General features: G+C 40.7%; 3 protein-coding genes across 6 annotated transcripts in view; 2 read left to right on the top strand and 1 right to left on the bottom strand.

Moving 5' to 3' along the window:
* trappc6bl (trafficking protein particle complex subunit 6B, like) overlaps nucleotides 1-13,249 on the bottom strand; it is a 33,313-nt gene extending 20,064 nt beyond the window's left edge. The window contains exons 1-8 of one of the 3 annotated variants that reach the window (XR_015124669.1): nucleotides 12,986-13,249; nucleotides 12,608-12,705; nucleotides 12,386-12,453; nucleotides 12,188-12,305; nucleotides 11,554-11,637; nucleotides 11,302-11,395; nucleotides 10,263-10,427; nucleotides 7,740-8,716 (exon numbers count right to left, since the gene is read on the bottom strand). Coding sequence is in view for 1 of the 3 variants with exons in the window: in XM_086261428.1 (XP_086117554.1) it covers nucleotides 10,393-10,427; nucleotides 11,302-11,395; nucleotides 11,554-11,637; nucleotides 12,188-12,305; nucleotides 12,386-12,453; nucleotides 12,608-12,703 (495 nt within the window). In the remaining 2 variants the exon portion in view is untranslated. Of the gene's footprint in view, nucleotides 1-7,739; nucleotides 10,428-11,301; nucleotides 11,396-11,553; nucleotides 11,638-12,187; nucleotides 12,306-12,385; nucleotides 12,454-12,607; nucleotides 12,706-12,985 lie in introns of those variants that run through there. The other 2 variants (XR_015124668.1, XM_086261428.1) reach the window with 2 other exon arrangements.
* Nucleotides 312-4,860, top strand: LOC147314474 (mRNA decay activator protein ZFP36L1). Its single transcript, XM_086261424.1, has 2 exons — nucleotides 312-513; nucleotides 1,675-4,860. The coding sequence occupies exons 1-2, from the start codon at nucleotides 460-462 to the stop codon at nucleotides 2,902-2,904; spliced, it is 1,284 nt and encodes a 427-aa protein (XP_086117550.1). The 5' UTR covers nucleotides 312-459; the 3' UTR covers nucleotides 2,905-4,860.
* Nucleotides 493-17,355, top strand: bloc1s3 (biogenesis of lysosomal organelles complex-1, subunit 3). Of its 2 annotated transcripts, none has more exons than XM_086261426.1 (5): nucleotides 493-513; nucleotides 13,522-13,625; nucleotides 13,763-13,937; nucleotides 14,208-14,308; nucleotides 15,298-17,355. In XM_086261426.1, the coding sequence occupies exons 2-5, from the start codon at nucleotides 13,524-13,526 to the stop codon at nucleotides 15,481-15,483; spliced, it is 564 nt and encodes a 187-aa protein (XP_086117552.1). In that variant the 5' UTR covers nucleotides 493-513; nucleotides 13,522-13,523; the 3' UTR covers nucleotides 15,484-17,355. The 2 variants fall into 2 exon arrangements, with proteins under 2 accessions (XP_086117552.1, XP_086117551.1); XM_086261425.1 differs by lacking the exon at nucleotides 493-513 and adding an exon at nucleotides 13,333-13,406 and having other exon boundaries at nucleotides 15,298-17,351.
* Nucleotides 17,356-23,972: the final 6,617 nt, after the last annotated feature.

Raw genomic sequence — 23,972 nt, 5'->3', positions numbered from 1 at the left:
GAGAAGAGAAGAGAAGAGAAGAAAGAGCAGTTAAAAAAAAAAGAACTATTAAAAAAAGCTATGAAATACGCAAAACTAAGAAATCTAGCCTATATATTGTGTAATACCCAAATCAGTGAAGCTAGGCGATAGATAATGCATATTATACAATCTTATAATCAATTTTCAACTTATAGTCAATAAATGTATTTATTTATTTATTTATTGCATATAATCCCTCATTCTCATCCTTCTTTAGAACCGCAGGATGTGGAAAAACAACTTTTTGCAGAATCCACAGAGGCGTGGGAGTGGCCAACAGTGGTGCTAGGTTTTAAATCCACACGTGGTCCGGGTCTTGGGCTTGTTTAGCACCCATACATAACTAGAAACTTCTGACCATCTCATGCCAGCGAGTTGCCCACGTCTATCGCGGCAGGGGCAGACGGGATCGGACGAAGGTTTTGATAGCTCAGCAAAATGCCATCTTATCCCCTGAACCAGTTTGCTGAGCTGGAAGAAATGATGTGCAAGGTAAACCAAACCCCCATAAGAGCGCAAAAGAAAGTTTAGCGGAGAGCGAAAGTTGGCTAGGTCGGGGAGAGGAGGAGGGTGTTAGCCTGCTAGCTGCGCTGTTACGGAGTTTGCGGTCTCCATGTTATCTTTTCGAGTCTGCTTTAGTGGATAAAATGTGTCAGGCTTTCTCTTTTAAGACTCTTCGTCTGTCTTTTGACTGTTCTGTAACCTGAAAGTTTAACTCTGACCAGACGTTAAGTTGCCAGAAAGCAAGTTGTTGTAGTCCATCGCAACTTGGGCCCATGAAATTATCGATTTCATTATCGAGCCTAGTTTGTGATTTTCTCTCAACGCCGGTTAATTAACGTCATTAATTATTAAAGGTCGCTGTTTTCGTGCTAATAGCTTCTTCGATAGACAGTTCGCCAGTAAAGCATCTTATTTATACACATAACCCCAACAAGTTAAGTCACAAAAGTCATGGCTAACAGACTAAAGTCCCCAGTTAGAGCTGTGTTGAAGTGTAGAGGTCCTAAACTTGCTCGAAGTGGGGAAAAAAAGTTTTGTAATACTTTTGTTTGTTTGTTGTTAAAGTTAACATTGCGTATTTTATTCCGTGCACTGAATGGAAACATTGTATAGCTCGTCTTAGTTATCAGAGCAAAAAACGTGTCTTGAAGGTTTTCTTTTTTTTTGTTCCTTAGGTTTAGATGGACGAATCCAAAAATCAAACGGAAAGAGGGGTGACGCTACGTATTACAGATTTGAATCTAAAATATCTGAATTTGTCGTGCCAGTACAATGCAGCACAAAATAAGCATATGGATGGATCGATGTGTCAAAAATTTATTTTGACGACACAAGTTGAAAAAGTGTGCTTTTTATGTACTTGTATACAAATGCCCAGTACCTCCCCACCCCCGAAACTTGGTTCTTGATGCTTGAATCTATCAGGGCACCTGACTCAAAATATTTCCAATGAAAACATTTAACAGAAATGTGCAAATAGAGCAGAAGATGTAACCTTTAGTGTTTAGTGGTAATAACAAAAACATATATTAATGTCTAACATAAACTGGCATAAACTAGTTAGCAAATGTATAAGTTTTAAAATTGCTGAATACTAATAGTAGCTTGTACAGGCTAATGATGTGGACTTTTTGTTTTTTTTAAATACAGCATTTACTGAATCTCAATCTGAGGGAGCCGAACAGAACAGTGCCATCCCTAAGTCTGGCCATGAGAACACCAGGTTACATCGGCGAGCCATGTCGAAACACTTCATTTTCCCTCTCCTCCCTGTCTTGCCTGCCCGCTAATGCTTCGGACAGTGCACTTCTGACCTCCAACCAACGGGGACAGCAATCAGAGAGTGATCTACTTTCCCAGCTTGGTAATTCCACGCAGTGGGAGAAGCCAGGCTTCTTTTCCCAGCGCTCTCTCAGCATGGTAGAGACCAGTGGTGCAACAAGAGCAAGTCTAGGCTGGCCTGTGACAGGCACAAAATCCTCCCAAAGTGACATCAGCTCCGCCACACTGAACACCAGTTCCTCCTCGTCTGTGTCTGCCTCCTCTTCGTCGTCGCGCTATAAAACCGAACTGTGTCGGTCTTTCACCGAGAACGGCTTGTGCAAGTATGGGGGGAAGTGCCAGTTTGCCCATGGGCCAGAAGAGCTACGTGATCTAAACAGACATCCAAAATATAAAACTGAGCTGTGCCGTACGTTTCATACCATCGGCTTCTGCCCCTATGGGATCCGCTGTCACTTTGTTCACAACAGCGAGGAAGAAAATAAACTTTCATTCTCTCGTTCTTCCTCCTCAAGCCTTCCTCAGCAGCTGCCCTCCACCTCCTCCTCCCGCTCCCATCGGCCACGTCTTATCCGGCAGAGTTTCAGCTTCTCTGGGTTTCCCTCAGCTCCCCACCAGGCCTTTCAGTCTGCCCTCACTCCTCATGTTTCTCTTGCCACCACCTCATTCACATGCCCACCAACGGCCTCTTCTCCTTCCTGCGCAGACATTACTGATCTTCTCTCCCATGCCTTTCTAGAAATGAACTCTGCCTTTGAGGCCTCCCCCGCTCAGCAGCACCATCCTCCCGTGGGTCCGGATCCCAGGTCTCCATTCATGCCCTCCCCTGACTCCGGCTATTCTCCGAGTGGGTTATCTCCAACGAGCTCCCCTTCCTTACAGCAGAGTCCCAGTGCTGCGGGGGTCCTTTCAGGGCCACTTGGTGTTAGATCCCTGTCCCACACTTCTCTCTCAGACCAGGACCAGGATGGGATCAGCTCTGCTGGTTCACTGAGCGGCTCCGAATCATCTGGTGGCATTAACGAAGCTAACGGCAAACGTCTGTTAGTTTTCAGTCAGCTCTCTCTTCCTGAGGATGCCACTGGGTTCTGCCTTTAAGCTGCAGATTGCTGGAACATGTGTACATGAGTATCCATACGCAGAATATCCACTGCGCACGTAGCCATACTTAAGAACACAGACCCTTAAACGCACACTCCCCGCTCACACACTGACTGACAACTAAGACATTTTTAGCATTCTGTGTGAAAAAACGACTGGGTGACCTAACACGCTGTCACACTGCACGCCACTGTCATTTGCACAAGGCACAGTGATGCTAAAACTCCAGTTTGTATGTGGCGGATTCACCAAAACGGTATATCTCAAAACAGATGTTTTAATGGTGTCCTTAAAAACCTTTTGAAGCTTTATCAAAATGATATGCTAGGATGGCAAAGTCCAACAAAGAATTTTGTAATCACAGTGTGAATTTAATTTCCTCCTGTCAGCATACTGCGACAGATCTAAAGAATGTGAGAAAGCCAAAGACATCTGTTTGTTGCTCGTTCGTTTCAGTAGGACAAACACGATGTGACGGTATGTTTAGGAGTTCTTCCATCTAATGTACACTGTATTGTTTATGTAATGTTTATAAGCTCGTGAAGTAGTGTTTTTGTTTTTCGCCCTTCCCTCTTGTGGTTGTACCATCTGGGGGCTGTGTTTAGATCGCTGGCCTCGAATCTGAATGTTACGTTTTTAAACAATGTATACCTGTAGTGTTATTTACCAGGTCTTGTTACGTTGTTGAACCAAGATTTGCTGCTGTGTTTGGAGAGATGCGAGCATGGGGTGAGAGTCTTCTTTTATATCAGGAGAGTAAGCTAGTGTGAGCGGAGGCGTTGCGTTTCTGCGGCTACTGCAGATGCTTTTTGGGTTCTCGTGCATTATTGACAAACCTCAAGCAGTCAAGTGTCAATTTGCCAAATTTAAACCACTCTGCAGCAGAGTGAAAAGTGACTCAGTCAGGAGAGCTTGGGCGCATATGGGTTCATATTGCACGGTTGGGAAAGCACAAGGTACCAGGCGCTGAATATCCATGCCGGGAGCTAGCCAATTAGTTCGATATGAAATGATGAGGTCAGAGCTTGAAGCCAGGTGACTATTTTCTGAGAAGTTGTCGTTTGTGGTGCTGAAGTGTTCGGGGTTTTCTTTGTTGTTTTTGTTTGTTTGTTTTTTTTATCTCAAACACAAACATTCCCAGTAAGTTTTTGTAAAGTGAGACTCTCACTCTGTCACTCCATCTCTCTGTTATTCAGTATTAATCTTTTTTTTTTTCTCTTTTCTGTTGATGCCTTTGTTGTTAAGACTGAAAAGTATCCTGGTCACATGCATGCGTAATATGCTCCCAGGTCTTTTTTTTTTTTTTTTTTGCCTTACGAAGCTAGAGTCAGCCTACTGTAGGGTTAGAGGTATGTGTGCATAGTGTTTTAGAAAATGTTACTTGGCTGTTTATTGTTTTTTCTTGTGTTAATGATGTAGTTGGTCTATTTAAAAACAAAAAAACCTTTTTCATCAGCGTGTTTAAGGCCTGTTTAGTGGTAAAGATGATCTTTAGTAAATTAATTTCTTTAATTTATTTTTAACATATTTATAGAGGACTTTTGAGTTGTTAATGCTTGCATCAAGTTTAATATATTTTGCTTTTTTGTACTGGAAATAAAGGAGTTTTTTTTTTTTTTTTTAACTGTCTTTCTTTGACTTCTGTTTGCCACCTGCAGGTAAAAAGTGAAGATTTTAACATTTGATGTGCAAACTGCTTTTATTGAATAATGCAGATGTTTAAAAGGGAGGGGGGGTTTAATATATGCTATGCTGGCGTTAATGTAGCGTTGGCAAAAAGGCTCACAGGATGTAAGGTTTTAGGTGCAGGAAACCAGTGAACTGTCATTTCTGCTTTTCGTTTATCACATTTCCCCAGTGACCTGTGCCGTTGAGGTTAACCGTATCTATACAATAAAATAATTCCATTTGAGCTCTAAACCTCATTCATGAAGCTCATCTCAAGTTTATTTCCTCTAGATGGCTAACCTTTAAAGTATTCATGCAGTAGTTTACACTACACAAGTATTCCCTATACTTCCAGGATTAAGAAGTATTCTGTGATGCAGTCTCAAGGTGAAGAGTGTGAAAGCAATACTGATGAGAGCCTTTGAAATCCAGGAAAAGTCTTGGCTTTTTATTTTCCCTACAAAGCTTAGCCTTCGCTTCTTAAAGGGAAAAGTGATACTTGTGGATTTTAAAAACTCAGTGGCTGCTGGAGTCTGAAGCGAAGTCTCGGGGTTAAAAATGAGGAAAGCACTGTGGTCTCTCGCATCCTCGAAGTTCAGGTGCAGCAGTGTGTTTCTGGCAGCAAATTTGCAAATCAAAATGGATTTAAGCGAGTTTGGCAGTGCAGTCATGGCTGTCCCGGCCACTGTGGTCGAGGGTAATACGACAGTGGGGTGTGAATGTGGGAGTGTGGAGCAGTGTCACTAAAATTTCATGTAAAGATGAGATGTCTTTTGTTTGGGGTTTAATCTTACCAATCTTCAGTTTCTGCTTATTTCCTTTCTGCCTTCCCTGATTCCATCCCACATCCCTCACTTTGTGGTTACTTACATCTCCCTTCCTTTTCACCTCCTGCCCCCTCTATACCAGTATAATTGGAGTGCAATGCAACAGTTCCTGATATGAGACAATCTGACAAAAACACTTTACAAAAAGGCAGGCTTGATTAAAAAAATTAAAATATGATTTCAGGGCTTAAGATGCCTACTCACCCCTGATACTCAAGGAATCTCTCTGTCATGCACACACACAAGGGCTATTATTTTGTCACTTAACATGAGATGGGCCGGCTGTCTGGTAGTGATTAGTGGCCGTGAAGGGTTTAGAGGCATGCATCTGCTGTGTGTGTGTGTAGGCATTGTGTTCTATAGATATTCTCCCGGTTGCCCTGTGGGACATAGGAAAGACAGGCAGATGGCTGTATTCAGGTCCACCGCAGGTCAACATATGGCTGTGAGAGTCTTACTCATACCATGCTTGAGTGGAGGAAGTTGAATGCGCTGGTGTGACGACAGAAAAGTGATAAAAGGGGAAGAAGAAAAGTGAAGATGAAGAAAATAAAGGGAGGGCAGTATGAGAGGATGAAAGCGGGTGTCATCATGTGAGATCATACAGATTAAAAGCAGCAACATATGTTTTTAGGTTTCTCAGATGAAGTAAAACGCGGCCTTTTGCGTTTGTGAGATGTAATGATAATAATAATAAAAACAGAAAAAAATACCTTCACACTTCTTTGTGGACGCATGGAAGTGACACAGCTTACTTAGATTGCTTTGAACCATATTTGACTTTGAATCAATACATAGTACACATTTTAGGGAGTTAAACACAGATTTTAAATTGCAGCTGGTGATGTTTTAGTTTTCTTGTACTTATTTCAAATAAACTGAAACAGGTTCTCTCGCAGCTTCTCACACAACAAAAGACTTCAGTCGGTTTGTGTGGACAGTGTAGCTGAATTGTAGCAAGTCATCAGTTTAGGAATACGAATGCTGGTTTAACTTGCACACCCCCCCCAACACCTTTCTTTTCTCCAGCCATGAACACACCCCCTCCTTTTCTTCCGCTCGCATTCACCGTTCTTCTTTGTGACCGCATTTGGTGACATTGTGATGCGAGGTAGAGCAGGAGGAAGGGAGGCCAAGCCGTGTGGCGCGGCACAAAACGGCTGTTGCTCACCGTCCTGAGAGCCAGTCTCAGATTCCCTCACTCCTTATTGTTTCAGGCATTTATGTACAGACGCAAGGTACTTCTCTCACGCTCACTCTTTCCTCTCCTCATCATCACGCCCCCTCCATCTTTCTCTTTTCTGCCTCCCTCAGCCTCTAATAAACTTCTCCTTTCCACTTTTCACCCTTCAGCCTCCTGTTGAGGCTCTTCATTCTCTCTCCATCTAATTTTCCTAAAGCCCACTCTCTGTCTCCTTCAACTTTCTACAATTCGACCCCCTCCTAGTCTTTTTTTTTCTCTAATCCATCCTTCTGCTCCCCCCTTCTTTCCAAATGGTATTTGGACTAAGTGTTTAATGAGTTGCAACAAATAGGCAAAAGAGTGGGCAGTAGGCAGATGCTACACATTTATGCAGACATCTAACTCAATGTCTGTTTTTTTTCTTTCACGTCCAGCCCTTCACTCAGGTTGCTATTACCTAAGATGCACAGCAAGGGTCGAAAGGCAGCATACTTATAAGCAGTGACCTTATTTAGCTTTTTATTTTTTGGAATTTTAAGCTCATTCAAGTACCCTTATCTTTAGGGCCTCCAAAATAAGAAGATAACCCAGTTACAAGTGCCAAAGACAAGAGAGTCAAGAACATACGCTCACTGGCCAACTCATTAGTTACACCTTATTAGTACTGGGTTAGACCCCCGTTAGCCTTAATTCTTAATAGCATAGATTCAGGAAGGTGGTGAAAACATTCCAGAGAGTTCACTGCATGTTGACATGATAGCATCACACTGCTGCTGCAGATGTGCACATTCATTACATAAATCTCTTGTCCTAACACATCCCAAAGGTGCTCTATTGGTTTGAAATCTGGGCAATGTGGAGGCCATTTGAGTACAATTTGAGTTTAAGATGATTTAAAGATCTTAACAACATTACTACGCTACAAACATACTGAACCAATAATACAAGGCAGGATGGATCCATGCTTTCATGCCAAATTCCAGCACTACCATCTAAATGTTACAGCAGAAACTGAGACTCATCAGACCAGATGTTTTTCCAGAATAATAACTGCTGTCACAGCAGTATGAACAGTTGTGGAAATTAGAATCAACACTACAACCTCTGAAAGCCCAAGCTTGAGCCAGACACACCGAAGGGAAACAAAGTTGTATGTAAAGACCTTTATTGAGTAAAGTTTTCCCACCAAAGGCAGTGAAATACTGGAACACAACAGGAGGTATTTTCCTTAGATTGGAGACAGAAACAGAACCAGATGAAAACCACAACATGTGCAATAATGTCAGTGTTGTGCCATATCAAAAACTGTACCAACTTGTGTTTTGACCAACCTTGGAGGTATAGGCAAACAAGGCTTCAAGTTAAGGTTGATCTTTTTGTTATTAAAAGTATAGACTAATCTTAATGCTTAAGAAGTAGAGCAGAGTAAAACCACTTCCTATCTTTTTCTTTTACCTTTCACATGAAAAAGCCTTGATATAAGCTGTAATTGTCAACTTCAAGTCTTTTTTTTTTTTCTTAAATGGAAATGTTCAAATGTTTTCTATCATAAATTAAAAAAGAAAAAAAAAAACTAAATTTATGTATGGGTCAGGTATCATGGAATAATTACACCAATGTTATTTGAAGAACTGATGAAAGTAACTGTGATGACCTCAACACTTGGGGGGGTCTGCATAGCCAAATCTGAAGAAATTACTTGAAAAAGACAGAATGGACAACAAGATTCTGGACATACCTCAACAACATGGTGAATCTAAACTCAAAGTATCAGACATATTGTAATCCGATTGTTAAGTGATGACGTGACGAATCCTACTTCCGGGCCTAAAGTAGTCTGCGTTTAATATGGCTTTTGTGTTGTTAACATGTTTAATGTTATGTATTTTCTTCTATATAATCTCAAAAAGCTCCTAAAACAGTCAGTGATCACTGTTGACCTCCCTCGGCTTTTATTACCGCTAATCATTTATTTAAGCTCAGTTTTTAAAACCTTAGGATGTAACTACAGCCCAGCCCATGCAGCAGTATATGAATGACTAACCTCGTATTGTGGATGGATTATCTCAGTTGTTCTCCTGGCTGAAGTTTGGTCCTTTTACAGCATCCTGCCATGCGATTACATTTGTTCCTGACCACCGAGAACACTCACGTTAACTTTTATCGAGTGGAAAAAAAGTTAGCTTGTTTATATTATGCTAACATAGCTGAGTCGCTAGCGGTCACGTAGCAAAGCATTATATACCAGCTAGCCAAACTTCAGTAACCCTACAAACGTCACAGCTGTTTTAGCTTTCTGTTTTCATTTATGTTGGAAGTGATAGCAGAGCTGTACGTTTTCATTTGTTTCCAAAACCCCGCAGTCAGGACATGCTATATTGTATTTAGATAGAAGCTAGCGAGCTAACTTCCTGCTAACTTTAACTCTGTTAAATGTCATAAATTCCATTTTTATGGATGCCTAGATGTTAAACTCAATTGTTACACCTGGTAGAGCAGAACGCTGATCAATTTATTAAAGATGAAAGACTTTAGACAGTTTTTCAACTCTCAGTAATGCCATAGTGATCGTTTGATATATGGACCTGCAGCGGAGTTTAGGCCCAGACACGGCTAGTGACATCAGACTGAACAACCAGATAACAGCTGTATGTGTCCCCCTAGTGGCAGCAACAGTAACAGCCTTTCCCAGAGAAGTGATCATTTTATGGTCTTACATTTTATGTTTAACAAACCTTGTTTTGTTGTTTTCTTGTCACAGCATTTTAAATCCATTCAACAAAGTGGTTTAGTCGGGGGGGGGGGGGAAAAGAATAAATAATAAATATTATCCAACTGCCTGACAACTGTATGATTAACTTTCATTGTAAACCCCAACATGTTTTACAGCTTACTTACTAAATTCCAGGAAAAATGTCACATTTAAATATCAATGCTCTAACAAGAGAAAACACATCCATCATGATGAAAAATAACATAGAAATACATTCAAGTCTACTCCACTCTTAAATGTGAGACCACTACATAGAACAACAAATAAGCTCGTATCATTCCACTTGGAAAAATTGTACAAATTATTGTTCTAGAAACGTATTACATTCACATAACTTGAAGAAACTCAAATATTTCTACCAGTGTATTATTCTAGATTTGCATTTTGCCTTAGAAAAAGTCTAAGTGATTCCCACTACTACATGAAAGACTTCTCTCCTGAAGTCAAAACTAAAAACCAGAGCGAAGCACCAGGAATTGGATACAGCTTTTTCTGTAAAGAACAGTAAGCACTGAATAATGAATGCAATCAGCCAGATGTAATGATTTGCAAAGGTTCATTAGCCACCAATGGAATGGATGCTGAAAAAGATTGCATTAAATGCCATCCACAAAGATGTTTTCTCTTGACTTATGCGGATTGTCCTCCTGTAGTATTTTTGTTTTTTAAACTTTTTCCAATTTTCAGACTAAGCACTGCAACACATTACAAAGAATACATATCCTGTTAATAACTACACATTCACTTTAACTTCATAGTATTCAGTTGGAAGCCAGTGCTTAGCAGATAAAAAAATAACTTGAGTTGAGAATGTAAAATAAGCAAAAACCTTCAAAACCAGAATCAGTATCCAAAAGGATTTATATTTGAGCCCTGGCTACCTGTTTTTACCAATCAGTTGTACCTGGTGGTCAGCAGAACGTCAGCAGTCCTGCTGGACCCTTTTGTGGATGTTTGATTCGCTTTATGGCTTCACTCATCAGTGGGAAAACAGGAACCATTATTTTCTCTTTTGGCACCATGTGGGCAGAAGATTAGGGCAACTTCTGGATGACCACCTGAAACTTACCTGAGAAGATAAAAATGCATAAAATATTATCCATCTGTACTGTCCTTTAAGGTACAGGACTATGCAAAAGTCTTGAGCCACTCCTCATTTCTTTATATTTTCCTTCCAATTAGACAGACTTTCTTGTAATCTTTTGAAGTTGTCTTGCACAATATAGTTGCCCCGGGTTTTCTCAAGATCTTACAAAGGAATGTTTTTTGTTTGTTAAGCTACTTAAAAGTGACCTGTGACTCATTCAAGCATAAAAATAGCACCTAACTCAACAGATGAATCTGTGTTGTGTCTACACATAACAGCTTGGGAAAGACTTGAAATTGTATTATTCGACACTCTGTTACTAGCAGGCTGTCGTAAAAACTCAATTTAATCCAGTTTCTTTGGCTTAATCTACAAAAAAGTGTTCAAAATAACACAGTTTGACATAAAAAAATAAAAATAAAAAATAAACATTTTTAATTCACACATCACCAGCTGGTAGTATCTCCCCCTTGAGTTTTGAATGTCTTTCAAGAAGCCTGGAGAACTATTCCTGGAGACTACTTACATAAAGAAGTTACAAGCAAGCTTGCCTAAAAGAGTTGGTCATACCAAACTTTGACTTTGCTACTGCACAAACTGTGTTTTCGCTTTATTTCCATGTATGTTTGCACAGGTTTTGCTGCAGCTATTTCCCATTTTCCAAGCAAAATATGAAGAAATGAGGGGTAGCTCAAGACTAGAACTGCTAGTTATGTGTACATTATAAATCTAATTAAACCAGACCTAACAGAAGCTCACAAGTACAGTAACAATGGTTGACTGAAAGGTAATAAGCATGTTAGTCTGACTAACTTTTCCTTACAGTAAAATAATTATGTTTTCACAAAGCACTTACAGGATGGCATGACGGAGACCTCAGCTGTTACCACACTCTCCAAACCCAGATTAGATAGGGCTCCTCTCACCACACCACATGAAAAAGCAAGGTACTGAGACACACACGCACAAATTAGTCTCTATTGCATTATGACATTCAGGTTTTGTTGGCTGTATGCCAAAATACAAACCCTTAAGCACCTAGTGATACTTGTTCTATATGTAGTCTTTAGGAATGCAGGAACATGAGTGTGTCTGTGACTATTCTAACCTTAGGAGCCTGATCAAGGTACTGCTTTCCATTGGACAGCTGGGTCAGCAAATTAAACTTGTTATCCTGCAGAACATAGGTCCCCTGGTGTGGAAAATAAACAAGACATTATATTAAAAGATAACTCATTTTAACCAGCAATACATGTGATTGTATTTCCTGATTGCTGGGAAAGGTTCCTAAGATTTAAGAGTTCAATTTAACATCCATATGAATACAAGGACCCAACAGAAAACTGCACTGTAACAAAATGTTCAATGTTTAGGGTTTTAAAGTTGCAACAATAGCGGATAGACATGAAAGTAAAAGATACAGAATTTTTCAGAGAAAGAAATCCATCTAAGGCCTTTGTTAACTCTCAAGCGCTTTTGTTTATTTACAAGAAAAATCAACAGGACACGTTTAAGTCAACTTTGACACTAAACCTTTTAGAGACGTTTATGTTCTTCATCACAGTAATCATCCACTACAAACAGTGATGCATTGCAAAGTCTCTGTTTCACAAGAGATCAAATTTCCTGTTGTGAAGGCCAAAAACGTCTGTTACAGGATATATAACTGAAGCTTGAACAAACACTACACAAAACCTACTTACTAATTTGGTAGTAACATACTGCATGGTGTAACATTTTACCTGATGATTTGTTCTGAGGTTGTCCACCTGTCTCCTAAACACCTTAGTCCAGAAGTCTTTACAGATAAATTTCATTATATCCAATTCATCCTTAAAGCTGGGAGAGTCCCTGGTCAACCTAGAAAGAGCAAACAAGTGATGAGACACTCACTATAAAGGAAGACTCCACTTAACTCAGCATTTACATGTGTGACTTACCTCTCAATAAGTCCTTGTCCCACTCTGAAGCCCATACCTTCCAGGACAGAAACACAGACTGCTCTGTCCTAAAAAGATAAAATGCAAGCGATTAATTTGAACAGTATATCATGTAAAACTGTGAACATGACGTCACAATATTATAATATAAGGGGGAGCTGTGTTCTAAAACCGGAAAAAATTGTTTTACTACATGACATTATAGGCAACTCCTTAACACACCTTGTTGTCCATGGTTCCTTTGCTGGATTGCTGCTCCTTGTAAACATGTGACACGATCTCCATGTGGAGAAATTCAAACAGAGTCTCGTCCGCCATCCCTGGTGAACACACAATAGTGACAGTCCGATGGCTTAAATGTGCTCCAACAGACAAAACCAGCAATAAATATGAAAATACCGAGCAGCAGCTTAACGGAAGCTAAGATGGTTAGCGCCAAACAGCTAGTACGGTTCACTAACACTGCCCCCCACGCTAAAAATAACTATTTTTTATTACTCCCGTATATGGAAAGTTCTGGAGAAGGAGGTATCATATTAACGTATGTCATACATTTCTTTAATCTAAATTAAACCAGCTGAAATTGTAAATTGACAGTACCTGTAAAGTGACTGTAGCGCACGAAGTCTGCTTCCTGGTTGGCGCTCGATATAACGGCCAGCTCATTCCTTAAGTTGTACACACGCGGAGTTAGGAGTTTCTAACCTAAAACTGGTAACATGGAGAAAACATATGTATTTCATGTGCCACAACAACCAAAATTGTGTGATAAAATTGTTATTAATAAAACAAAACAGTTGTTTTCGTGTAATATGTAATAACAAACGTCCAGCTTCTCCGAAAGCTATTACCAGCCGGCGCTAACTTTCGACGTACGCCGGTGTGATGTACAAACAGACTCGTGAGCGCTATCATCCTATTCTGGGCTGAAACGTCATGTCTTGAATGTCCAATAGGCATGAAACGTCCGTTGCTACTTCCTTGTTGCTCATGTGATTTGTGTTTTGGTCTTTCAGGGAAGGTTTGTGACTTTTATTTTCATTTCAATGAAGTCTGCATTATATAAGACACATTTAATGGCATTGCTATTTCTAGCTGAATAAACCTGAAGTAAGATGTTGTTTATGTTTTCGCAGTCATGGCCGGCAGGTACCCGATAGTGGTCCAGGGCGAAGCGTCTGAAACAGACTCCGATGATGAAGTCTACATCACCTCTCTGACTCCCTCGGTCGGAGCCAAGGTTGTCCTGCATGCGTTATCCTGTATGCGTGGTTTTGAGATTGATTTATGCACTTCAGCCAGTGACTTAAAATTTAGATTCAGCCATGAATCTACATTTTAATTTATTTTTTGTATCTTTTTTATGGATGCTTTCAGGTTCCAGGGGAGGCGTCTGAAACGGACAGCGAGGGTGACCCGGAGCAGGCTCCTGGGACCCATGACAGCGCTCAGATATTAAAGAGAGACCTCCCTCCTCTAATTGTAGTTAGAGACCACCCTGACATGCACTCCATAGTGGAAGACAGACCGAGCCCCTCACACAGGCCACACGGTAAAGATGAATAAAAACTCCAGTGCTTATTGTGTGAAAGTACGGCCAACCCAATCCAAGACTATGCATACTAGTCTTTTCTTACTAGTTAACAATTTCAAGGTTGTCTCATATGTATCGGCTTTGTTTTAACAACACTGAGATGTGTTTGACAGTTTTGAGAGGATTTGGAAGTGGGCCTTTACAGTGTCTCGTCACAAATTTAAAAGTGAACTTAAAGACCAATCTAGTTTTGCTCTGAGTAACTTCAGCACATAATTCTGTTTTCAGGTGAGACCCTGTTACAACAAAAGCTGCAGGAGTCTAACAGCCGACTGTATGCTGATGTGGGACAGACACTACAACAAGTCTATGGCAGTGCCAGCAGGGAGGTAGGTTGATATTTATCCATCCATTCGCTTCCGCTTATCCTTTTCAGGGTCGCGGGGATATGTATTTAGACAAGTAAAACAAGTAAAACTTCATTTTTCAAATATTCCAAATATCAAATAATGCTATATACAGTTTACAGAAGACATTAGAAGTGAAACTAGTCCAAATCTCATAAGGAAAAGTTATGAAGGATGATGGTCACAAGTTGAAAGGACTTCCTATGGAGTTCTGTGGTGCATAATGCTTAAAAGTGTATTTTACTGAACATGCTCCTGTGACTCTTCAAGCGCGATATGTAGAGGGTGCTAAAAGACTGTCCATTATTGACTTTAACTTGGCCTGCCCTCCTGGTTTTTTTCTAAAACCTGTATCAGAGAGTCTCCACACTCAGAACATTACTGTCTTGGTGGATCCATTTACTGAGTCCGTCATTATCCGCTACCCTCAAACCAACTCTGCATCACACCACAGAATAGAGGATGTCACTGGCCACCACAGACTTATAAAATATCCTGAGCTTTGTCCAGTAGATGTTAAAGGGCCTCAATCGTCTGAGAAAATAGAAATGGCTTCTGTCCGATTAATTGACAATGTGAGCACCGTGGTGTTGGTCATCCTCTACTGTTTCGGCACAGACCCTATGAAGGGGAATAGGGTTGTTTGCAAAGGTAAGTTGCAGATGGTTTTGCTTACACGACGTCACAAGGTTCTTCAGTTCTGTACTCTTCCTCATTGCCGTCTATTACCCATACATCCTACTACTGTAGAGTTATCAGAAAATTTCTGAAGGTAGTAGATGTCTGTGAAGTAGGGCGAAGAGAAAGGGAGAGAGGACGGTCTCCCGTGGATAATACAGTGATACTTCAAATGATAAAAAGTAGAACAGATGTAAATATTTTGTCTGACTAGTAGTTAACTCGCTGATTACATAGATTCTGCAAATTCAGAATATTAAGTTATCTGGCTTTTTCTTTTTTTTATGTGAAAGGTGCGCAGTGCAACATCACAGCTGAATGCATCGCAGAGCGCCATCATCAACGCGTCCCACAGCATCAGATTAATCCTGGACGACCTGAAGGCTGTTTCTGAAAAGATTGACATCATCACCAGCTATCAGATATTGCCTGATATAAACATTAATCATTTAAATAATTCTACTGCTCCTGCACCTTAAATTGTTTCTTTCAAAACAAACATATTGTGATGTTTGATCATTGTTATGGGTATATTTTCTCCGAATACCAGAGTGAGCTGGACAAAATAACACGCTGGCTTCTTTATCTAAAAAATGCAGTACGTGTACATACATGGATTTAACAATCACACACTACACCTGTTCTAATGCTAGCCGTCCTCGTTAATGGAGTTACGATAGTTCTGTCATTTCTTGATTTGCAGAGTTACACTTGGATTTATATTTTACATAGAACTGGAGAGGATCCACTTGTTCCCTCCAACACTGTTTTTATGTCACTATTTGATGATTTTTTTATGAGGCACATCCTGTTCTTTCCCTGCTGTTTGCCAGTCCTCTGTGATGGGTCAAAGAAGTAGGCTTGCAGCTATAAATAAAAAATTGGGTTATTTCTTCCTGTGTATATAAAAAATGAATGTTTGCTTCAAAAAATACATGCAAATATACACCAGAATACTGCTCTGTTGGTGTGCAAAGACAAATTTATTTGCAAAATTCAGTTTACAAAACCACATCAAACAAGCAGGAAACATCCATACAGTATAAAAGCAATGTTCTTTGATCCTGTTGATTTTCTAATAATTGCAGTGTAATTCTCTACAATTCTTAATGAATCTGGAAATAAAGTGGTAACATTGCAGACGCAATTTGCAAAGAAAGATCATATGCGGAACATCTGTCACTTTGTGCAATTGAACTTCTGTAATTACAGCTGCGGCTTTATATAAGTGATTACCAGTAAATTATTCTCCTTAATATCAATAATGTAACACAAACATTATCAAAAGACAGGACTCTTGCAAGAGCTATAAATCCTTCTGTTTGGTGTGTTTGTAGTTGCATCAGACAGGGGTGTAGATGTACACTAACACCACAACCAGCAGGTTGAGCACTGTGCCCACAATGCCCACAAGGCCGAGCAGGTGATCAGGGTCAACCTTGCACATTACTGACTGATGATTTGCACATACAAGATCGTCCGACACCTGAAAGACAGAGATGTACAGTAAAGTGAGTCGCCGCTGTGCAGAATGGAAACAGAGTAGGGAAAGCACAGGTATGTGTGGGGTTTTTATGTTTAATATATTTACTGCTATTAGTCAGTTGACTGTATTGAAGAGGATTTATGAATGGGGTTATATATATATATAATAAACAAATGATCTGTTTTGGAAGTATTTTTTTTATCTCTGCATTATTGTACCCACATTATCATTAATATAGTCCTTTTTTTTAAATGCTTATAAAATTGTGATATATTTGTTATATTTGTTACAACTTTAGCCGCCCTCTTGGCCAGATCTCTCTTAAAAAACACTTTTAATCTTAAAGAGACTTTTTACCCAGATAAATAAAAGATATAAAAGTCACTTTGCCAAAAACCGATTGCAGCTTCTACTTTGTGTTTGGGATGTTCTCTCTGGCTCAATCATCATTAATAAGAGATATGTTGGACTTATTTTTGACAGATTGTAGGCCATCTATCTATAGAATAGAATCTACCAGTAAGGGTCTTATACTATGAGATAGCGCAGGAATTTACATATTTACAACAGTTGTAAAAAACGCAGAATGAAAAAATAAAGTTACTTAAAAACAGTAAAAACAGCTAGCACTGTGTAAGAGAGAAGTGCAAATTGAATAATAAATAATTTGTACACTATAAATCTATGACAAACAGCTCCATGAAGGTATAATACAAAATTATGTTTGGGATCCGATGCTTGACAGCTGTTCACCAATCAGAATAAAGAGTTATTATACAGATTTATAGAGAACAGCAGGAATGATTTCCTGAAGCATTCATTATGGCAGCGAGGTTGAATCAGCCTGAAGGAGGAGTAGGAGCTCTTCTGCCTCAGAAGTCTGGACTTAGATTTAATTATACCCAAAATGTAACACTTTAAATTCCTGCACTAATTTTGGAAGATGTTAAATTTTTGATAGAGCTGAGCTGTATTTATTTTACCTTCTTCTCCCACAACGAAAAGTCAAGATTTCTATTGGATGTGACATATATCAGCCACCAGATGGCGTCATTATCACATGCATTACACCAGCCACAAACCAGACCTCTGATCAAATAAAACATTTCTATTCGGTTCTATTCCGTTCCTTGTAATTAGCTCCACATCTGGACACATTTCATGTCCCGAAAAGTTTTACATTTGATAAAGTTGTATCTAAGTTTTTTTGTTTGTTTTATTAGACATGCAGTAAGAAGTATTATATTCTTTTTTTGTATCTATGATTTGTTCACATGTAGGTTTGTATCTGTACACATTTTATGTCCCACTTGTATTGAATATAATAAATATGTCTCATGTAAGTTATTTGACCCATATGAGCTATTCAATTACATTCTGTCATTTGCACTCAGGTGCCTATTAGCACACACTTTAGTTTCTTTCTCTGTCTTTTAAAAGTGATATCTTAAAAAAAAAAAACAGTCTTGAGGAGTTAAAATTTTTATTTATTTAATATATTTTGTTCTTAAAGTTTATAAACATAAGTCACCTTTCCTTTGGGGAAAATAAAATACTCATAATTTTGTGCACTTTACCTCTCTGGTGTTTCTTTCTGGTGTTCTCTTTCCTCTGTCGCCCCTTGGCTCCAAACCGGGCTCCATTTTTCACGCTTCAGAATCCCTCAGAGAGCAATAAAAATTACTTCGACGTCAATGACAATCCACTCCCAAAGCAAATAGATCCAAATGTTCACAGAGATGACGACTGGCAGGACTGCGTGCGCGACCGGTTGCTCTCAGATTTAAAGCCACTTGTATCCTCCTCTCCCAGGGCTCCGAGGACCCACAGGTCTTGTAATGTGAGCGAATAAAGAGATGCTGGTTTTTCTGGTTTTGTTTTGTGCGTCGTGCATCACAGACTGCTACACAAGGCCAAGAAGCTGCTCAGCTGCTCTGCCACTATTTCTGTGTCAGGTCATGTAAAGTTGGCTTGCTGCTGCATGAGTGTGTGGATGTGTGTGGATGTGTGTGTCCACTGGGTAATGTTACCATGGGAGTGAAGGGCCTCAAATATTTCATGGTGACATCACAGATTTCACTTGCATTCATGTATGAGTATGATAGATAAGTCTGCTTTTTTTATCTGAGGATTCGTGAATGAATAATGTTTAAGAACACTTTAGAAATGCAATATTTTGGGGATGTTTCAATCTACCAGCTGCTGTTGCTTGAAAACATCCCCTTCTTTAAGTGCCGTTGCTTCCTTAGTACACTGGTCTTCATTTTGCACCTTAAACTATGAAGGTGAAAGGAGCAGATATACACAGCCTAGTGCAGATTGCCATCACGAGCAGTTTTTGCCGCTGATGAACCTCTGAAATAAAGATCCACTGGGGGTGTATTTCAACCCGAGGTGAGGTGTCAATTAGGGTCGTGGTCTAACTCCTTCAGGCCTTGTTACTTAAACCAAATGCAACCACAAGAGACAGTATCTAACCAGTCGCACGTTTGGTCACTGATTCTGCTCTTACTTAAATCAATCCTAAATAAATTCATATGCTTTAAATGTGCAAGTATATAGAAATCAGATGAGTGCTGACATGAGAACACTTGCATTAATAATTAATCATCTGGATCTGGTTAACAGTAATGCAGTCCAACCATAAATGTATGGCAACAAAGAAACTGAATATGCCTAATAAACATGCTATTTTGTGTAGACAATGTGCACTTTTCTTCTATTTTATCGTATCAATCTTTAACAAATTTACAATACTTGACTAAAAATGTTGAGAGTTGTTACATCTTTCACATTTATATTTTTCCTGTGGCCGTGTGTCCTTGCTTCCCGATTGATGGCATGGATTTTATAATGGGCAATGACATTGCAGGTGGGAAGGTTTATCCTACCCCAGAGGTCACGAAGACTCCTGACCTCAGGCCTTTGTCAGATGCTTTAAGCCGGCACCACCCGGATGTATTTCCTGTAGGTGTTCTTACCTGGTCACACGCCCATCGGCAGGGAGAAGTGGTTGACTTGTCAGAGTCGGTGGTTGGCTCTATTTTGGAAAAGGATGTGATGCCCTCCGAGGAGGAGGCAGGTCCTGATGCCAAGGAACTGGCTCAAGAGGTAGCTGAGCCTGCTCCTGAACCCGCAGCCCCCCCGCTCCTCACGCGGGAGGCCCTTATGATTGCTCAGAAAGAGGACCTGTCATTAGCCAAATGTTTTGCTGCCGTAGATGAGAGTGATGGTCCGACAGGAGACAGGAAGCAGACATTTTTTGTTTGTGATGGATTGTTAATGCGCAGGTGGACCTCAAAGCCAGGGGAGGACTGTAGTGTGGTCCAACAGATAGTGGTCCCGGCTAGTTTGCGTCAGCATGTGCTACAATTAGCCCATGATCATTCATGGTCAGGACATTTGGGGATAACTAAAGCATATGACCATATTCTGCAGCACTTCTTCTGGCCGGCAGATGTTGCAAGGTATTGTAATACCTGTCACACGTGTCAACTAGTGGGCAAACCAAACTGTGCCCCCGCCCCACTATGTCCAATACCTGCTGTTGGTGAGCCATTTGAACACGTTTTGGTCGATTGTGTTGGTTCGTTGCCAAGAACACGGGCAGGTAATCAGTTTTTATTGACCATAATGTGCTTATCCACGTGGTTCCCTGAAGCAATTCCTCTGCGGAGGATCACCACTGCAAACATTACTAAGGCACTAATCAAATTTTTTACTACCTTTGGTCTCCCAAAAACAGTACAAACAGACCAGGGAACTAACTTCTATCCCGAGCATTTAAACTGACTTTAATCTCCCTTGGCATTTCTCATTCTGTGTCCAGTGCTTATCACCCAGAGTTGTAAAAAAAAAAAAATGTTTATCATTAGAGAAAAAATTACCAGTAATCATCCCACAGATGTAATATTATCTACAGCTACTCTTAGTACCATTGATGTTAAGTTAGACTCTTTTTCTCTAATTGATCTTTCTGAGTTAACTTCAATAATTACTTCCTCCAAGCCATCAACGTGTCTTTTAGACCCCATTCCTACAAAACTGCTCAAAGAAGTCCTGCCATTAATTAATTCTTCGATCTTAAATATGATCAACCTATCTCTAATAATCAACTATGTACCACAGGCCTTCAAGCTAGCTGTAGTTAAACCTTTACTCAAAAAGCCATCTCTAGACCCAGCAGTCTTAGCTAATTATAGGCCAATCTCCAACCTTCCTTTCATATCAAAAATCCTTGAAAGAGTAGTTGTCAAACAGCTAACAGATCATCTGCAGAGGAATGGTTTATTTGAAGAGTTTCAGTCAGGTTTCAGAGCTCATCACAGCACAGAAACAGCTTTAGTGAAGGTTACAAATTATCTTCTTATGGCCTCTGACAGTGGACTCATCTCTGTGCTTGTCCTGCTAGACCTTAGTGCAGCATTCGATACTGTCGACCATAATATCCTATTAGAGCGATTAGAACATGCTGTAGGTATTACAGGTACTGCACTGCAGTGGTTTGTATCATATCTATCTAATAGACTCCAATTTGTTCATGTAAATGGAGAGTCCTCTTCACACACTGAGGTTAATTATGGAGTTCCACAGGGTTCAGTGCTAGGACCAATTCTGTTTACATTATACATGCTTCCCTTAGGCAGTATCATTAGAAGACATAGCATACATTTTCACTGCTATGCAGATGACACCCAGCTCTATCTGTCCATGAAGCCAGATAACACACACCAATTAGTTAAACTGCAGGAATGTCTTAAAGACATAAAGACCTGGATGGCCGCTAACTTTCTGCTTCTTAATTCAGATAAAACTGAGGTTATTGTACTCGGGCCTGAAAAGCTTAGAAATATGGTATCTAATCAGATTCTTACTCTGGATGGCATTACCTTGGCCTCCAGTAACGCTGTGAGGAACCTTGGAGTCATTTTTGACCAGGACATGTCCTTCAATGCACATATTAAACAAATATGTAAGACTGCTTTCTTCCATTTGCGCAACATCTCTAAAATTAGAAATATCCTGTCTCAGAGTGACGCTGAAAAACTAGTTCATGCATTTATTACTTCCAGGCTAGACTACTGTAATTCATTATTATCAGGATGTCCAAAAAACTCACTGAAAAGCCTTCAGCTAATCCAAAATGCTGCAGCAAGAGTCCTGACAGGGACTAGAAAGAGAGAGCACATTTCTCCTGTTTTGGCTTCCCTTCATTGGCTTCCTGTTAAATCCAGAATTGAATTCAAAATCCTGCTCCTCACATACAAGGTCTTAAATAATCAGGCCCCATCTTATCTTAATGACCTTGTAGTACGTCTGTGAAGGTTCTCAGTCATCCAGGTCATCGTAGTCAAAGGAGCTTGCAAAGAAAAGCGTCTGGACTTCTTTAAGTTGCTTGAAGACGTTTCACCTCTCATCCGAGAAGCTTCTTCAGTTCTAAGGTCAAATGGTGGAGAGTCCCAGATATAAACCTAGTGGGAGTGACCCCCCACAGAGGGACAAAAGGACCCCCTGATGATCCTCTAATCGCCTGAGCCAAGGTGGGAAACTGGGCGTGGGTCCCAATCAGCCAGAGTTTCGGGTGTGTTCATTGTGAAACCTGGCCCCACCTTATCATGCGAATTCCTGAGGTCAGATGGCCCAGGATGTGAGTGGGCGTTAAGGCGTCTGGGAAGGGATCTCAAAACTGGATTATAGATTATAATCCAAAACTGGATTATAGATGGCAGAGAGTTGACCATCTATAGAGGCAGAGAGCGACCATCTTTGAACAGAGGCGGGGGTTTACGACACCAACTCTCTGCCATCTATAATCCAGTTTTGAGATCCCTTCCCAGGATCATCAGGGGGTCCTTTTGTCCCTCTGTGGGGGGTCACTCCCACTAGGTTTATATCTGGGACTCTCCACCATTTGACCTTAGAACTGAAGAAGCTTCTCGGATGAGAGGTGAAACGTCTTCAAGCAACTTAAAGAAGTCCAGACGCTTTTCTTTGCAAGCTCCTTTGACGACCTTGTAGTACCATATCGCCCTATTAGAGCACTTCACTCTCGCTCTGCAGGCCTACTTGTTGTTCCTAGAGTATTTAAAAGTAGAATGGGAGGGAGAGCCTTCAGTTTTCAGGCCCCTCTTCTGTGGAACCAGCTTCCAGTTTGGATTCGGGAGACAGACACTATCTCTACTTTTAAGATTAGGCTTAAAACTTTCCTTTTTGCTAAAGCATAGTTAGGGCTGGACCAGGTGACCTGAATCCTCCCTTAGTTATGCTGCAATAGACATAGGCTGCCGGGGATTCCCATGATGCATTGAGTTTTTCCTTTCCAGTCACCTTTCTCACTCACTATGTATTAACAGACCTCTCTGCATTGAATCATATCTGTTATTAACCTCTGTCTCTCTTCCACAGCATGTCTTTTATCCTGTCTTCCTTCTCTCACCCCAACCGGTCGCAGCAGATTGCCGCCCCTCCCTGAGCCTGGTTCTGCCGGAGGTTTCTTCCTGTTAAAAGGGAGTTTTTCCTTCCCACTGTTGCCAAAGTGCTTGCTCATAGGGGGTCATATGATTGTTGGGGTTTTTTTCTCTGTATCTATGAAGCGCCTTGAGGCGACTTATGTTGTGATTTGGCGCTATATAAATAAAATTGAATTGAATTGAATTGAAAGTTGTAGGGTGCACGTGAGCGTTGGCACCAAACACTTAAGGCCATGCTGAAAAAGTACTGCCACGACTCGGGCAGAAGTTGGGATCAGGGTGTCCCCTTTGTGGTGTTTGCGATATGCGATGCTAAGCAGGAGTCCGTGGGGTTCAGCCCAGCTACCCTTGTGTTTGGCCGTGATGTGCGGTGCCCACTAAAGGTGTTGAAAGAGAGGTTCCTTAGCGGGGGTGTCCCAAAAACTAACGTGGCAGATTTTGTGAAGACGTGTAGGGATCGCAGGTAACGTGCTACCTCATTAGCAAAAGAGGCCCTGTGTGCATCCCAGGCAAGCATGAAGAAATGGTATGACAGAAAGGCTGTGAAAAGACATTTTCAAACTGGAGACAAAGTTTTAGTGTTTCTACCGGTTCTCGGTTCTGCCCTTTCAGCCCGTTTTGCGGGACTATATGTTATAGTAAGGAAGGTGTCTGAAACAAATTATGTCCTCAGTACCCCAGAACGCAGGAGGAAAACTCGCCTGTGCCACATTAACATGTTGAAACCCTACTATGATAGAGAAGTCCATGAGATTGTTGCCAGCACAGCAACCTACAGTTCTCAAAGGAGCTTGCAAAGAAAAGCGTCTGGAATTCTTTAAGTTGCTTGAAGACGTTTCACCTCTCATCCGAGAAGCTTCTTCAGTTCTAAGGTCAAATGGTGGAGAGTCCCAGATATAAACCTAGTGGGAGTTTCCCCCCACGGAGGGACAAAAGGACCCCCTGATGATCCTCTAATCGCCTGAGCCAAGGTGTGAAACTGGGTGTGGGTCCCATCAGCCAGAGTTTCGGG

This window comes from Aulonocara sp. 'chitande type north' Nkhata Bay, linkage group LG14 (genome assembly GCF_057382095.1).
Source record: "Aulonocara sp. 'chitande type north' Nkhata Bay isolate Kocher_YH1m ecotype deep benthic linkage group LG14, A_spYH_male_GT1.1, whole genome shotgun sequence".
NCBI classification, from domain to species: Eukaryota; Metazoa; Chordata; class Actinopteri; order Cichliformes; family Cichlidae; genus Aulonocara; species Aulonocara sp. 'chitande type north' Nkhata Bay.
The sequence above is the reverse complement of the archived record's forward strand: the minus strand, read 5'-3'. Positions and strand labels throughout refer to the sequence as shown.

Excerpts from the sequence above, each read along its gene's own strand:
- LOC147314474 (XM_086261424.1), top strand. The coding sequence starts at position 460 with ATGCCATCTTATCCCCTGAACCAGTTTGCTGAGCTGGAAGAAATGATG. Across the intron at positions 514-1,674 it reads TGGAAGAAATGATGTGCAAG|CATTTACTGAATCTCAATCT; the intron begins GTAAACCAAACC and ends TTTTAAATACAG.
- bloc1s3 (XM_086261426.1), top strand. The coding sequence starts at position 13,524 with ATGGCCGGCAGGTACCCGATAGTGGTCCAGGGCGAAGCGTCTGAAACA. Across the intron at positions 13,626-13,762 it reads CTCCCTCGGTCGGAGCCAAG|GTTCCAGGGGAGGCGTCTGA; the intron begins GTTGTCCTGCAT and ends GGATGCTTTCAG. Across the intron at positions 14,309-15,297 it reads ATGGCAGTGCCAGCAGGGAG|GTGCGCAGTGCAACATCACA; the intron begins GTAGGTTGATAT and ends TTTATGTGAAAG.